The sequence below is a fragment of the Peromyscus leucopus genome, chromosome 12, assembly GCF_004664715.2.
Source record: "Peromyscus leucopus breed LL Stock chromosome 12, UCI_PerLeu_2.1, whole genome shotgun sequence".
NCBI classification, from domain to species: Eukaryota; Metazoa; Chordata; class Mammalia; order Rodentia; family Cricetidae; genus Peromyscus; species Peromyscus leucopus.
The window spans coordinates 50613529-50626763 of record NC_051073.1 but is presented as its reverse complement, the minus strand read 5'-3'; the positions used below and the strand labels follow the sequence as shown (position 1 = coordinate 50626763).

Here is a 13235-nt window from a genome sequence, read left to right as displayed (position 1 = left end):
CTCGCAACCATCTGTAATGAGATCTGGCACCCTCTTCTGTATACATAATAAATTAAAAAAAACTATGTTTAAAAAAAAACATATATATAAGCCTCTGAGTAATTATTTGGGCTGGAGAGATGGCTCAGAGGTTAAGAGAGTTAAAAGAAAGCCTCGTGGACCACAGTGCAGACGTTAAAAGCAAGAGTAACAAAAACAGCCCACCTCCAATCAAGTGGCACAGCCTGGAATTTCAGTTTTCAGAAGGCTGAGGCAAAGGATCATGGGTCTGAGCAACTTGGTAAGACCCTGTCTCAGAATTAAAAGGAAACAAGCTGGCTGTGGTGGTACACACCTTTCTCCTAACTCTTGGGAGGCAGAGGCAAGCAGATCTCTGAGTTTGAAACCAGCCTGATCTGCATAGTGAATTCCAGGTCAGCAAGAGCTACAGATCCTGTATTAGAGAGAGACAGAGACAGAGAAACAGAGACAAACAGACAGAGAGCTAAAAGGGCTTGGAGATGTAGTTCTGTGGTGGAACATTTTATATGGCTGTACATTCTCTAGTGCATAAGTGTGTGTCTGCACGTATGTACATTTGGTCAAGGAGTTCTGTAGACTCAGGAAGTACAATGTTAACTGACAGAGATGACAGCTACAAATAGGAACAAAGGAGGACAAAGGTCAGACTTCACAATCAAATAATTGCTAGTCACCTTGGTAAGATAAAACTGCGGTCAATAGACACAAGAGGTTTAGAAGTATTCAGAGAGCAAGATCCAAATGCAGACCCACCTCTTAGTTCTCCAGTAAAAGAAGAGAGAGAAAGCAACCTCTCCATGACATGGCAAGTCCCATGAAGGGGAGATGAGGCTACTATGCTTAGAAGAACCTTTGGATGCATATGATGTTCTGAAGGGAACACGAGAATTGAGTCTTGGGAAGGTGGAAAATCACCACAGATTTGGTGGAAAACCTGACAGGTAAAAATGTGAAGTAACTTTAAGAAAGTGGATCTAGGGAATAGCAATTAAGTTCCTGCCCTGAAGAACCTTGGTAGGTTACAGACGTTCATTGTATCTGCCAAGGATTTCCCCATGAGTCACCCAACCCAGGAAGCATCTCCCTGTGAAAACAGTGTGCCAGGTTCATGTGACACGGAAAGATGAAAGTCCCACCCTCTACTGAAGAACGGAGCCATCCACTCAATGCTGCCTCACGTAGAAAGTCCCTGCTTCAAGCGTGTCCCCACGTTCCTCCCTATAACAGGCACCACGAACTAAGAGGGTGGAAGAGTCAGCTGCGATGCTGGGGGAGGGCATGTGGGGGTCACTCAGAGTGCTCTAACTTTACAGCATGCCCAAGCATTCACCTGTTTGTCACGAGGCACGTCTCTCTGTGGTATTACTCTGTTCTAACCAAGGTACCTGAGTGAAAGGAAACCCTTGAAGGTGCCTGATTGGGTCTCCAAACTATCTACAAGGAAAATGACTGGGAGGGAAAGAGGAAGATGCCCTGCCCGCGCAACGTGGTGTGGTGGTTTGAATGAGAATGGGCCCCATAGGCTTATATATGTGCATGCTTAGCACCCGGTTGATGAACTATTTGGAAGGAGTAAGAGGTGTGGCCTTCTGGAATGGGTGTGGTCTTGGAGGGGGTGTGTCAGTGGGGGTGGGATTTGAGTTTTCAAAAGTCCCTGCCAGGTGCAGTCTCCAGTATCTCTCCATCTCTGTCTGTCTCTGTCTCTCTGTCTCCGTCTCTCTCTCTCTCTCTCTCTCTCTCTCTCTCTCTCTCTCTCTCTCTCTCTCTCTCTCTCTCTCTCTCTCTCTCTCTCTCTGCCAGCAGATCAGGATATAGCTTTCAACTACTCCTCCAGCAACATGCCAGCCTGTATGCTGCCGTGATCCCCAACATGATGATAATGGACTAAACCTTGAAGCTGTAAACAGCCCCCAATTAAATGCTTTCTCTTGTAAGAGTTACCTTGGTCATGGTGTCTTTTCACAGCAATAGAACAGTGTTTAAGCTACCCCCTTTACTCTTCACACCAAAAATTATATAGCTCTTCAAGAAGGAGGAAATTGTCCATTAATAGAATTTTCTGCAGAACTGGAACAAAATCAGTTCTCCAAATTCAGTAAGTTTCACTAGACTCCACCCATAAAATTGTCAATTTAAAAAAAAAAGTCAATGTCAACTGAATCTTGTGGGGTGATGGCCTCTCATCCCTATTGTGTACACAGTCAGTACACCAAGCGTGAAGCTGAGTCGCGACGGTGAATTACCTGTCACTTTGTTACACAACAGAGCAGAGGAGGAGGTGAGCCTACCCCAAATGTTAGACAATCACAAATGTTCAGTCTGTAGAGGACGAAGAGCAAAACTAAGACCATCCACCTTGCCTTAAATATCACTACATACAGGTCAGATGAGTCTTAACAATGGCAGTTACAACTTATTCATGGACACCCTGCCGTGGGTCCCTTATTGCTCAGCTTAGTTACCTTTTTTTGTGCACGATGCACTCACTGTCTTGTTCTGCATCCATTTCAAGTGCATAGTTAATTCCTGCTCAATGCCCAGCTTGTCAGAGAACTAAAGAGCCTTAAGATCGGAGGTTCGGAGATTTGAGAGAGGAAAGATGGGATGGGAGTGGGCAAGATGGATCCTGAGGAACATTTTTGTCTCAGTAAATCTTGACCCCTGGTTCTCCCAACACCACCTATTTCCCAAACAGGACCTTAAGTTCTGCAAATATGTGATTCATATCAGTGGGCTTGGCAGTTGGGCAGGGCTGATGATTGCCATCTGTCATCCCAGAGCTGCTAGCAGAGCTGCTCTAGGTGCGGCTAGCACGATCACACAGGGCAGCCTGCTGGCTTGCTCTCTTTTAATCTATTGTGGTCTGTATTACTCCACTCAGATTCTTCCCTGAATTTTTAGTGATTTAGCAAAATGATGTCAAAATGATCGTAAGACCTTCAAGGAAAGCTACTGTCTTGAAAACAGGTCTCAAATTATTTTAAAATGCAAATCAGAGAACAGAAGAAAGTATTACAATTTATTAATGATATATGTTACTCTGTTCATTAGGGCTACTACTGCTGTGATGAAATACCATCACCAAAAAACAAAAAAAGTGTTTTTGGCTTATGCCTTCACGTCACTGTTCATCATTGAAGGAAGTCAAGACAGGAACTCAGGCAGGGCAAGAACCTGGAGACAGGAGCGGAGGCCATGGAGGAATGCTGCTTACTGACTTGCTCCTCATGGTTTGCTTAGCCTGCTTTTTCTGGGCCCTCTCCCATCAATTTCTAATTAAGAAAATGTGCTGCAAGCTTGCATATAGCCTAATCTTATGGAGGCATTTTTTTTTTTTTTTCAATTGAGGCTCGCTCCTCTCCAGTGACTCTTGCTTGTGTCAAGTTGACATAAAACTAACTGGTACATTAACTGAACATGTATTATTTCAAAATTAAAGTCATTTAATTAGTTTCCATTTCTTTAGTCTATCATGATTCTCCCTGCAAGCCCTAGAGCCTGACAGGCAAGATTCCAAATAAAATAATTCCTTCCCAGGGAGGAAAAAAATTATCTTGTAGATTTTTTATAACATTAACATATGTTAAAATGCAAATTTGCAATCATATTAAAGTTATTTTTGGAATTTTACAGTATGACTTTTCACATACTCTGAAAAAAAACCTTTCAAGGGAACTGAATAACTCTCTGCAGATAGCTTTTTGTGGTTAAAGTCCAGTGATCTCTAGAGACAAGATAGACATCCAGTCTTGTGTTTCAAGTCCTGAATATTAAACCACCTGCTTTATGATTAGCTCTTTGGCTGCTACCAAAGAGCTAACCCTTTCAGGATTGCATCAGGGACTTGAGACGGGAGGAGACTCTGTGACTCAACTTTGGTTTCAGCATCCACCTGTGGCAGCTGATGTGAATGAAGGCAGTGTCAACGATCATAACAAAGCCATTGTCCTCAGTGTGGTGGAGGAGATGCAACATACCTCAGAGATGCTCCCTACTTAAAACAAGCTCACAGCCTCAAGGATTTACCCATCCCACCTAAACAACATCAACTAAGTAGACGGGCTGCTTATCTGAGAAATTTAAGGCTGTGAAAAGCTCTCAGGGACTATCACACTTGAAGGAAGAAACAGGCAAATTGGCTTTCTGAAAAAGAAGTGCCCAAGAATCCCTCCAGAGAGACTCAGAGTTCCCTGTCCTTCTGACATTCTGTGACTGTTTGCTCCTGAGAACCTAACTCAGACCTCTTGGAGGTCACACCACCTTAGGAGAACCCCACCTCTGGATGAACACCCCTCCCCCAACCACTGCCATGCACCAGTAAAACAATATTTTTTCCCTCAATTTTGATGTAAAAACTGTTTACTTCATGTAGTATACCCTCTTTATGCATCTTAAAACTTTGAAAAATGCAGAAAATAATTCTTAAAATAGTAGCAACCTAAAAGACTTTAAATGTTGTACAAGACTATACATACTGTAATCACCATATAGAAGACTATATGCAATATATTATATATATTATTCACAAAATTTTTAATCTCAATATAACATTAGAATCATGAAGATGGGCTAGAATATGAAAATCTGATCTCAAGTTAAAAATGCAAATAAGAAAAAGAGAAGAACATGTGATAAACTATTAATAATATGGAAGGAGATGACTAAAACTGTATTGCTTCTAATTCAAAACACACAGCCATAAAGTGAGATAAGATATATAAAGTATATTGTTAGTGTCATGCAAATGTTTGTTTCACAGACATGTTCAACTCAAATGAAATCGTTATTTCTAAAATAAGTTAGAATAGTGACAGCTTATTCAATAAGTGGTTCTCAAACTTCCTAAAGCTGCAACCTTTTAATCCAGTTCCTCATGTTGTGATGAGCCAGCCCCAACCATAAAATTATTTTGTTGCTACTTCATAACTGTGATTTTGCTACTGTTATGAATCATATTGTAGCTATCATAATGTAGCTATCTGATATACAGGATATCTGATATGCAACCTCCAAAGGGGCCATAATCCACAGGTTGGAAACCACTTGCTTATTGCCACATACCTCAGTAAAGTTTTTTTTAAACTCTCTCAAATACATTACTTATTATTTTATCATTTAGTACCAAATATAATAAATGATTTTCCTTAAACAAATGGTAAGAAAATTCAAAGAGGCAGGTTCTAAAATGTAATCAAATGTAGATTAGTGTTCAAGTTCAAATTTGAAGCAGCAGAAAGATGGCCGAGAGATAGAGTGCTTCCAGTTCTTTTGAGGACACATGTTAAGTTCTCAGCACCCACACAGGGCAACTCACTGCTTGTCTCTACAGTTCCAAAAGCTCCAGTGCCCTCGTCTGGACTACTGCAGCAGCCCCTGCACTCATGTGCACATATGGACATCACACACATATACACACACACACACACACACACACACACACACACACACACACACACCTAGATACAGAATTTTAAAGTAATAAATATTGTATCATTTTTTAATTTAAGGAACTTCTTTGGAAACCAATGAGAAAATTTTAAAGAAAAATAATAGTCTTCATACTTCTTCCATTTTAAAATAAGCAACAGAGAGAGGAGAGAGAGAGAGAGAGAGAGAGAGAGAGAGAGAGATTTGTGTATATCTCACACTCACACAACATATTCCAAGCCAGTTTTGTTCTATTTGATGTTTGTTTGTTTGTTTGTTTGTTTGTTTGAGAAAAGATCTCACTTTGTACTCCCTGGTTGGCCTCAAGCTCACAATATAGCCCAAGATGGTCTTTAACTAGAAATGCCTTCTCAGCCTCTCAAGGACTAGGATTACAGCTGTAAATCATCATGACCAGCTGCTCAAGCCATATTTCAATTAATGTTACAAATAGTAAAATAGCAGTGCATACATGTTCCATTTCAGTGTAAGCCACAAGCATTCAATCAGGTCTTCAAATGTGTCAACATAGTTAATGGAATCCTTACCTCCTACAAGGCATAAACTTATAATGATCACTATAGCGAAACACACGAAAATGGTGACAATGACCATCCACAGTTTACATCTTCCAACCACGATCTTGTTACAGGGACTCCAGGGACTTTCCTTGTCCGTCTAGAAAACAAAGGGAAGTTGTGAGGTAGTCATTGGATTTCAACAAATAGTCTCAAAGTCCTACTAGAGACTGATGCAGAATTAAGGCCATCAACTCCTTAACCTCAAGGGGACACAGTACACTGAATCAAACTTAGAACAGGAGCCAGGCGGTGTTGGCGCACGCCTTTAATCCCAGCACTCGGGAGGCAGAGCCAGGCGGATCTCTGTGAGTTCAAGGCCAGCCTGGACTACCAAGTGAGTCCCAGGAAAGATGCAAAGCTACACAGAGAAACCCTGTCTCGAAAAACCAACAAAACAAAACAAAAACAAACTTAGAACAGGGCAGAATGGAACCTCAAGATGAAGTTAGCCAAAGGCCCTTTGGGAGTTTTGAAGTGGAAACAGGAGGCAGGATTTTTTTTATTCTTAGAGTTTTAAAAACTTGTATTTCTTTTATTTCATTTTCTTCCTTTTTATTTTTTATTTTATTTTATTTTGAGACAAGGTTTCTCTGTGTGATAGCCCTGGCTGTCCTGTAACTCAGTTTGCAGACCAGACTGGCCTCAAACTCACAGAACTCCACTTACCTCTGCCTCCCAAGGTGCTGGGATTAAAGGTGTGAATTACCACTGCCTGGCTTGTATTTATTTCTAACTCGTGTGAAAACTGTGTATATTTATGGAGTTCACTGAGATATGTCCAAACCCATGTGTCAGGTATAAGGGTAGACCCATCATTTCCAATGTTTATCATTTCTAGTTGTTTTTAAATGTACAGGTCATTGTCAACTGTCATTTCTCTACTGTGCTACAGAGCATTGTGAGACATTCCCCTGTCTGACTGTACCTCTGTGCCTATTGACCACCTGCTGCCCATCCCTCCATTCCCTATTCCCTTCCCTGGCTGTGATAACAATGCTTCTGCTCTCTGCTTTTGCAAGATCAACATTTTAAACTTCAGTGTATAAGTGAGAACCTGATCTTTGTCATTGTACATGGAAGGAAGGGTTTTTGAAGGTATAAAAAACCAGGAACCAGCATTTGCTGATTCATAACAGAATTGGCCAACAGAATAATCTAAGGATTGGAATGTAGTGTCATAAAGAGTCATGAAATTGAAATTAGAGAGTGAAAAGCTAGAGCCTACTGTAAAGCATGTGTGTGTGTTAGCTTTCCCTTGCTATAACAAAATACCTGAGAAAACCAACTCAAAGATTTATTTGGACTATGGTTTAATAGGTGGTTTTCATGGTTTGGGTCCATGGTCAGCTAGCTCCATGGCAGAACACCACAGCAGTGGGAGTATGAGACCATTCACCTCATAATCAGAAAGCAAAGAGAAAATGTCGAAGGAGTGGGGCACCAATCAGAGCTTTCCAGGACATACCCCAGAGAATACTTTCTCCAAGTAGGCTCTACCTCCTAAAGAATCCAGTATTTTCCAATCCCGTCATCAAATTATGAATCTAGCAACATAAGTGGAGTCAAAGCCCTCAGGATTCAATTACCTTCGAAAGCCCCATTGTTGTACATTGAGGCATTTGGAAACCAAACCTTCAACACATGAGCCTTGAGTAATTGCTCAGGTCCAACAACTCAGGGTTTTATTGCTGCTAAGGTTAGTTGGACCTAATTTGGTGTGTACCAGTGATCTGTTGAAAGGCCCCAGGCAGGTTCTTTCACAAGGTGCTTGCAAGCTCCACCTTGCATTCAATGATTGCATTAGACAGCTGTGGAATTTTCAAGGTTTTTCTCTGAACACTCTACAAGAGATCCACCACCTCCCCAGGTAAACCACCAAATATGTGACATTAATACAGGATTGGGACACGTTGGCATTTGATCAAAACACACCTTTCACCCAAAACACAAAAGAGTCAGTTGATTTCTGTTCAAGACTGAATGACGCACAGCAATAGGGCTAATTTGTTAGCTCAAATAAGCCTTGGTTACCATAGAACACTCAATTTACTCATTTATTGTTAATACAATGATGATGTCATTACTTAAGATGTCTCTTGGCTGCTGAGTCAGGGCCTCCAGTCTCACCTTATCACCTACAATTTTTTTGTAATTTTTTGCCCAAGGGTATTAACCTGTGATAACAGTAGACAAAATGGAGTCCCATGGCTTATATTCCTTTTCCCCTACATTCCAAATCCAGATTAAGAAAAGGAGAAAAATTCCTCACATACTCTTCTAGCTCAACTTTTCCAAACAGGAAGACATCTACACTAATGGGATGCTATGATCTCAGTACTATTCCCTGCCCATCATCCATTCACCCATCCACCTGCAATTTCCTCAGCAGCTAGATCTGCCACTCTGGTCCTCATGTGTCATTTAAAAATAAATATATTACCCAACTGCATATATTTATTAGTAATACATAATTTGTAGTTGAGGCAACTATAAGTGAAATGGTATAAATCATGTCATATGTATTTATCTATGCATGATAATATTAATTAGCAGAGGCCAGCAAGATGGTAGAGCAGGTAAAGGTCCTTGTAGCCAAGCCTGACACCCTGAATTTGATCCCTGGGTCACACATGGTTGCTGTGGAAAATCCTTTTGTAACTGTGAAGATTTGTCACCGTGATTGGTTTAATAAACAAGCTGACTGGCCAATAGCTGAATAGGATAAAGTTAGACAGGAAAGTCAAACTGGGAATGATGGGATGAGGAAGGGCAGAGTCGGAGGAGATGCCATCCAGCCACAGAAGAAGCAGGATGTAAAGAAAATGAGGTAACAAGTCATGAGCCATATGGCAAAGCATAAATAAAAAAAACATGGGTTAATTTAAGTGTAAGAGTTAGCTAGTACCAAGCCTGAGCTACCAGCCAATCATTTACAGATAATATCAAGCCTCTGTGTGGTAATTTGGGAAGCAGCTACGAGGTATTTGGGAACAGGTGGTCAGGACAGGAAAACATCTGTCTACACATGTTAGAAGGAAAAAAATTGACTCCAGAAAGTCATCCTCTGATTTCCATACGTGCACCATGGCACATGTACACACACATACACACAGAGGAAATAAATGTAATATTTTCTTCAAATTGATTAACAGCATAGATCTGAGACCTTGGAGCTCTGAGTCCAAACGTTAGGGGGCTCCACTGAGTGAACCTGAGCAGTTTGGTTGCATCTCTGAGCCTAAGTTTCTTCACTCAGCTCTTTCATCTGTGAAACCAGAAAACTAGCACCCTCCCTGCTCTGGTTTCATTTCTGTTGCTGAAAATAAATAAATAAATAAAAAAAAACACTCTGAGCAAAAACAACTTAGGAGAAGACAGAAAGGGCCTGTTTGGTTTACCTTTCCAGGCCACAGGCCATCACTGAGGGAAGCCAGGACAGGAGCTCAAGCAAGAACTTGAAGCAGAATCCATGGAAGAATGCTGTTGGCTGGCTCCCACACTGGCTCATGATTAACCAGTCTTCTTACGGCCCAGGGCTACCTCCCTAGGAATGGTATCCCCCACAGTGGCCTGAACCCTCCTATACCCATTGATAATCTAGACAATCCCTCACAAACATATCATATACCAACCCGATACTATTACTCAATCAAGACTCTCTTGTCAGGTGATTCTAGGCTGTCTCAAGTTGATGGTTTATGCTAACTAGCACAGCTCCTTCTAAGCTGATAATAATTAACTACATTTATGTGTCACGATATTTCACATAAGACAGGCACAAAACGTAGAGCATGGAAAGTATATAGACTTAAGCAAGCATCAAAGTCAGAACTAGTATCACACAACTGAAGACCTTGACACAAAAACCTTAAGCATCTAAAACCTGCGCTTGTGCAAGCTAGTCCTTACTGAACCCCAATGCCTGACCTTTCATGTTGAAGTGCATTTCCACCTGTTCTATAGAATCAGGATGATTAACACACTAGGCGAAGGTTTTGAGGTTTTTTTTGTCCATTCTCTCCTAATAAAAATGTCACCATTCAAGTATTTCTAGAAGGCCCTTCGGGTTCTCATGGATCCCTTCACCCTCACTCCATTCCACCAGTCACTGAAACTTTACTATTTAGTGACGTACACGGCTATATTACCAGGAAGTCTGGCATATCTGTGTACATCTGACTAACAAGGAAGTCACTAGGACATGAAAGCATAATCTCCACAAGGCAGGTGCTAAGCAGTTATAGAATTCTGATACTCAGCATGGATTTGGCATTTTTCTCAATTGTTGTCCACAGGCGGTCCGGGGCTTCCAGAAGCCTAAATGGAGCATATGATATTACATCATTTCACAGCCTTGTCCGAGCTCACACCTTTTTTTTTCCCTAGAGAATACCTGAATCTTTGGGGATGTGGTGGGCCTAACTGACTTGAAGCAATTATTTCTAATTCCCATGCTCAGCCCCTGCCTTGGAGGATCATACAGAAAGTTCCTAGTTATGACTACCTGCACTAGCCTTCAGCCATATTTTCCAAATTTAATTCATCTGTGGTCCAATTTCATACAAACCTAAGGTGCCAACTTCTTCTCCAAGGTACTTATGAAATAAGGTATCGCCACACCGTTTCCAGGAGTTGCTGCCAACCAAGAGTAATGTTTTCAAGCTTTGGATTAAGCTTTGGATTTTCTACTAAAATCATCACTTGGGCACAAGAGGGATAGAAGTAGAGTGGGGTGAGAAACACCACGATAAAACGAGGCGTCCAGAGAGTTGAGTGTGCCCAGTAAAACTCAAGCTAACCTCAGGGGTTAATCAGAAGACAGGCGGCTCCGAATTCAAGCTCTCTGATGTTTTACAAGTATTTGATCTGTGGATAAAGTTCAGCCACTGCCATGGCTGAATCAGAAAAGAGTTTTAACCTACACAAGCCCAAGGACTTCCTCAGAGATGAAAAGACAGCAAGGCTAGTTCTTAGGTAGACCTTTGATGTTATTTCTCCTCTTCTCTGAGCCGGTAAGTTCACGGGGCCAACCCTATGTCTGGCCACAGTTCTTTCCTCCTTGTGTTCTTTGCCTATCTCTCTTCCGGAGGAAGCAACGACCAAAGTAGGAGAAACAGAGTGTGTTTGAAGATGGGGAAGGGCAGAGGACATAGAACCGGGTAGAGATAGGGGGTAGTGGACTGTATACTCCCAGTAGTGGTGGTGGTGGGATGCTGAGGGGGAAGAGGGAGAGAAAGCGAATATGATTCAACCCATCGTTCTCTTCTTACTTGAGAAAGAAAAAGAAAGAAAAACCAAATTAAAATGTATATAACTTCCAAACACCACCTCTACCTCCTAGGTGTCTGCCTCCATTGAAAGGGGCAGCCACACCCCTCTCCAGGGCTCCTGAAGTGTCTCTAGGAGAGGTCTCAGTAGTGGAGGGGTCCAGCCAAAGGCATTCTTGCCTTCTTTCGCCTGGCACCCTCTTTGCGCGCGTCTCGGACGCTGAAAGGAAACCCTAGCGCCCTTAAACAGTGTGGGGCGCCTTTCCTGCTGTCACACGCCAGAGCTCCAAGTCCTTACCTGGGCTGGGCTAGAGCGCTCTGCGGAGGAAGGCTGGATCTGGAGGCTGTTGAGAGGCGTCAGCTCTTCCTGCTGCCCTTCCAGGATCGAGAGCTCCAGCTGTTCCCGGGGCGATGGGGTTCTGGCCGCTTCCATGGCAGCGCAGAGAACAGACGTTCCGGCGAGAGGCAAGACCCAGGCACCTAAGGGTGCAGAGTCCAGGACAGGGAGAGTCCTCAGCTTCCACTCCACCCACCTGGCGCGGCAGGCAGTCCTCGGGCGGCGCCAGATCTACCTGTAGCGGCTGGCCTGAAGGGGAGGGGCGAAGCCAGCGAGTGGAAGCTCTCTGGCCTTTGATAGCTGACCTTGCTCCGCAAAGGTAGATGCGGGTGGGACCCTGCCTTGGGCTCCAGAGTAGAGGAGGGCTGTTTTTCTGGTTTGTTCAGGGTGCTACCTGCCATGCGTTTCCCTGTGGATGGAGACCCAGACCGGCTCACATGGCCGGTTTGCAAGCTGGACTGTGGCAAGGAATAGGCTTGGGGCGGGGGCTGGGGGTGGGTGGGTGGCGGGATGCAGTCCCAGTTTGCCTTCTCCCTGGACCAGTCCCACTTTGCCTTCTCTCTGGACGCTGAAGCTTACTCCAGTCCTCACTGTCTAGCGAGGGTGTTCATCTACCGAATCAACAAACAGCTATGAATAATCTTCCGTGTGTCAGGCAGCCTGCTGGGTTATGAGCACATGAAGATGAATGATACCCAGCCGCATAATTCCCCTTCCAAGCTGATTCAGGCATAAGGGCAGTGGCAGTATCGCTGATAGCAGTTAGGACAGCCTATTTGGGAAGTCAGCAACGCACGCGTTAGGTCCCCACGCACAGAGTGTTACTCAGAACAGAAGAAAGTGGCCGGCAGAAGCAAGAACTCATAAAACGTTACTGATTTGCTCGTTACTGTTTTATCTTTGAGAGGAGGGACCATAAACACCCCACCTGAGGAAAAAGCACAGCGCTTGTGTCGGTATGCACACGCAAACACACAGTGCCCTCCACACCCTGTGCATGACTTAAAACTGGCTTAGTGAGCCTGGAATTATGTTTGCAAACCAAAGTGTGAGTTGGGTGTTGGTCCCTTGCCTCTCAACCTTCTGCCCAGAACCACTGCACTTCCCCCGACACACACACGTTATTAAGACCAATGTGGGGACTCCAGACATCTTGGAAACATATTTAGAAATGTATCTTTTCTTCACAGTACTGGGGTCTATCCCAGGTAAATGGTCTATCCCTGGGTTACATCCGCAGCCACCAGAGAGATGTTGTGATTGTGATATTTGTCCTTATTCCCAAGGAAAGTCTTTTAGAAAATCAAAATATGTTCCATGAACTGGGAATATTCATTATCTCGGGGTAGTCAGAATTTTTCAGTCATTTTTACTAATTTGGAAAATAACACTTTCTGTTTTCTCTCCTTTCACTTTTCAAATTTCTCTGCAGTTCTACGCAGTATTCTGAGCCCCATTTAACAATAATATTGTTATTTCTCCTTTGACTTTGTTTCAGGGAAAATAAATAATATTCTTTTTTCTCCCATGTTTGGTACCATGGTTAAACTCTGGGCTCTGACAGTGAAAATGTTATTCTAAGGTATAGTGAGAAACTCTCTA

The 13235-nt window shown here is 42.9% G+C and overlaps 1 protein-coding gene across 1 annotated transcript in view; it reads right to left on the bottom strand.

Annotated features, from left to right (window-relative positions):
• Positions 1-11735, bottom strand: part of C12H3orf52 (chromosome 12 C3orf52 homolog) — a 32847-nt gene extending 21112 nt beyond the window's left edge. Inside the window, exons 1-2 of the mRNA XM_037209736.1 lie at positions 11595-11735; positions 5997-6126 (exon numbers count right to left, since the gene is read on the bottom strand). Of these exons, the coding sequence (XP_037065631.1) occupies positions 5997-6126; positions 11595-11729 (265 nt within the window). The 5' untranslated portion in view covers positions 11730-11735. The remainder of the gene's footprint in view (positions 1-5996; positions 6127-11594) is intronic.
• Between the last annotated feature and the right edge of the window lie 1500 nt (positions 11736-13235).